This window comes from Poecilia latipinna, unplaced genomic scaffold (genome assembly GCF_001443285.1).
Source record: "Poecilia latipinna isolate Pla-1442-1.1 unplaced genomic scaffold, P_latipinna-1.0 Scaffold1021, whole genome shotgun sequence".
Taxonomy (NCBI): Eukaryota; Metazoa; Chordata; class Actinopteri; order Cyprinodontiformes; family Poeciliidae; genus Poecilia; species Poecilia latipinna.
The window spans coordinates 94,955-97,050 of NW_015113637.1; the positions used below are offsets into that span (position 1 = coordinate 94,955).

At 44.8% G+C, this 2,096-nt stretch overlaps 1 protein-coding gene across 1 annotated transcript in view; it reads left to right on the plus strand.

Moving 5' to 3' along the window:
- Window positions 1–2,096, plus strand: part of LOC106958831 (selenium-binding protein 1-like) — a 22,325-nt gene that overhangs the window by 15,621 nt on the left and 4,608 nt on the right. The window contains exons 3-4 of the mRNA XM_015050955.1: window positions 876–1,244; window positions 1,537–1,615. Of these exons, the coding sequence (XP_014906441.1) occupies window positions 876–1,244; window positions 1,537–1,615 (448 nt within the window). The remainder of the gene's footprint in view (window positions 1–875; window positions 1,245–1,536; window positions 1,616–2,096) is intronic.

Sequence of the window (2,096 nt, forward strand, 5' to 3'; positions counted from 1 at the left end):
CCTATAAATCAATAGAAAGGTCTAAATATATAATCCATGTTTCTGTCTCATATTTATATGGCATTAAAAGGACCTGGAACTTTTATTTTTCCACTGAAAGCTCTGGTTTACACAGTAAATGCCATGTGGGTGAAATTTTATGGATGATACTCTGATGTCCCATTCTCCTGAAGGCAGCACAGAGCTGAAGTAGCAGAACCAGACAGAACCACAAAGGTGGAGAAGAGTTATGATTGATAAAGTTGCAGTTTGATCCATGTTTTGTTTTTTAGGGCACAGTTTTTTGCAAATAGTTAAAAGTTTGAACTGGTGTTGTACAACTTTTATCTGGCCATTTTGTACAAGATTTAGCAACTAACGTCAGAAAATGGCTCAGAATGAGAAAAGGCTGATTGTCAAAGTTTGAGGCCGACTGATTTTAAGTTGAATGTTCATTTGCATTTTTCTTAGACTGTAAGAATAATTTATTTTCGTGTGTTCTCAGGGAAACTAGTAATTCAGTAATGTGTTTTTCTTTTAATGATTTTTGATTATACAGAAAGAACAATAAAAATCATAACAGCAACTGTAATGATAGTGATATTAACAATAAAATAACATTCAGTAGCAGCCTACACGTCAGCACATTTTAAACTGTATTGTTGAGCTGCAGCAATGCATTCTGGGTAGACAATAAACAACATTGCTGCTCTGCATCACTGCTGTGTAAACAGACTTCAAAATAAGAGCATGAATATAAACGTCTAACTACTAGAAGAAATCTTCAGTCAATAATAAACTTCAACACCGACGGTGAACTTTATTTATTAAGCTGAAAGTTTTCAAAACTTCTGAGTAAATTTATTGGGAAAAGTTGGTCAGAGGAGCTAGGTTAGCTAAGACGCTTAAAAAAATTAGTTGTGCTGTGGTTCTGTTCTGTTAGGCCACCGGCTAACAGAACCTATCTGGACCCAACGGACCGGCTTCCCCTTTCGTGTTTCTGGCACCATCAAGTTTACGGTTCTGGTCCCAGTGGGTCAGAACCTCTGGACCGACTCAAACCAGTCCGGCGTTTTGTTCCAGGCCTCTACGGATCTGCCCTCCATGTCTGGGACTGGACCACCCACAGGAAGCTGCAGACTCTGGAACTGGGAGAAGATGGCGCCATTCCTCTGGAGGTCCGCTTCCTGCACGACCCCGACGCCACCGAGGGCTACGTGGGATGTGCCCTGCGGGGATGTGTCTTCAGGTTCTACAGAACCCCGGTCAGAACCACACCCGTCCTGCAGTCTACCGGGCTTCTGTGGGATGTTCTGGTCCAAACGCAGGAGGTTCTGGTACCTGAAGGGCCTAGCAGGTCTCCATCATGAGGGGTTCCACCTAAAAACGATTTATGATTAAAACTAGAATACAGTTGGAAGGTTCTTATGTTACTGGTGAAATGGACCAGAACCACCTAGAACCCAGAACCCGCAGAACAGAGATAGTTGGAGATCCGGTTCTGGTGTCCATCATCAGAACCATGAAAATGTTCTGATGGTTCTGATGTTTCCTCAGAAAGGCGACTGGGCAGCAGAGAAGGTGATCAGTGTTCCCAGTAAGAAGGTGGAGGGATGGATGCTACCTGAGATGCCAGGTGAGGTGACAGTCTACCTGTCTGCCTCACCTGTCTCTGTCTCACCTGTCTCTGTCTCACCTGTCTCTGCCTCACCTGTCTATCTCACCTGTCTATCTCACCTGTCTATCTCACCTGTCTCTGTCTCACCTGTCTCTGTCTCACCTCTCTCTGTCTCAACTGTCTCTGCCTCACCTGTCTCTGTCTCAACTGTCTCTGTCTCACCTGTCTCTGTCTCACCTGTCTCTGTCTCAACTGTCTCTGTCTCACCTGTCTCTGTCTCAACTGTCTCTGCCTCACCTGTCTATCTCCCCTGTCTATCTCCCCTGTCTATCTCACCTGTCTCTGTCTCACCTGTCTCTGTCTCACCTCTCTCTGTCTCAACTGTCTCTGTCTCATCTGTCTCTGTCTCAACTGTCTCTGTCTCACCTGTCTCTGTCTCAACTGTCTCTGTCTCACCTGTCTCTGTCTCAACTGTCTCTGTCTCACCTGTCTGTCTCAA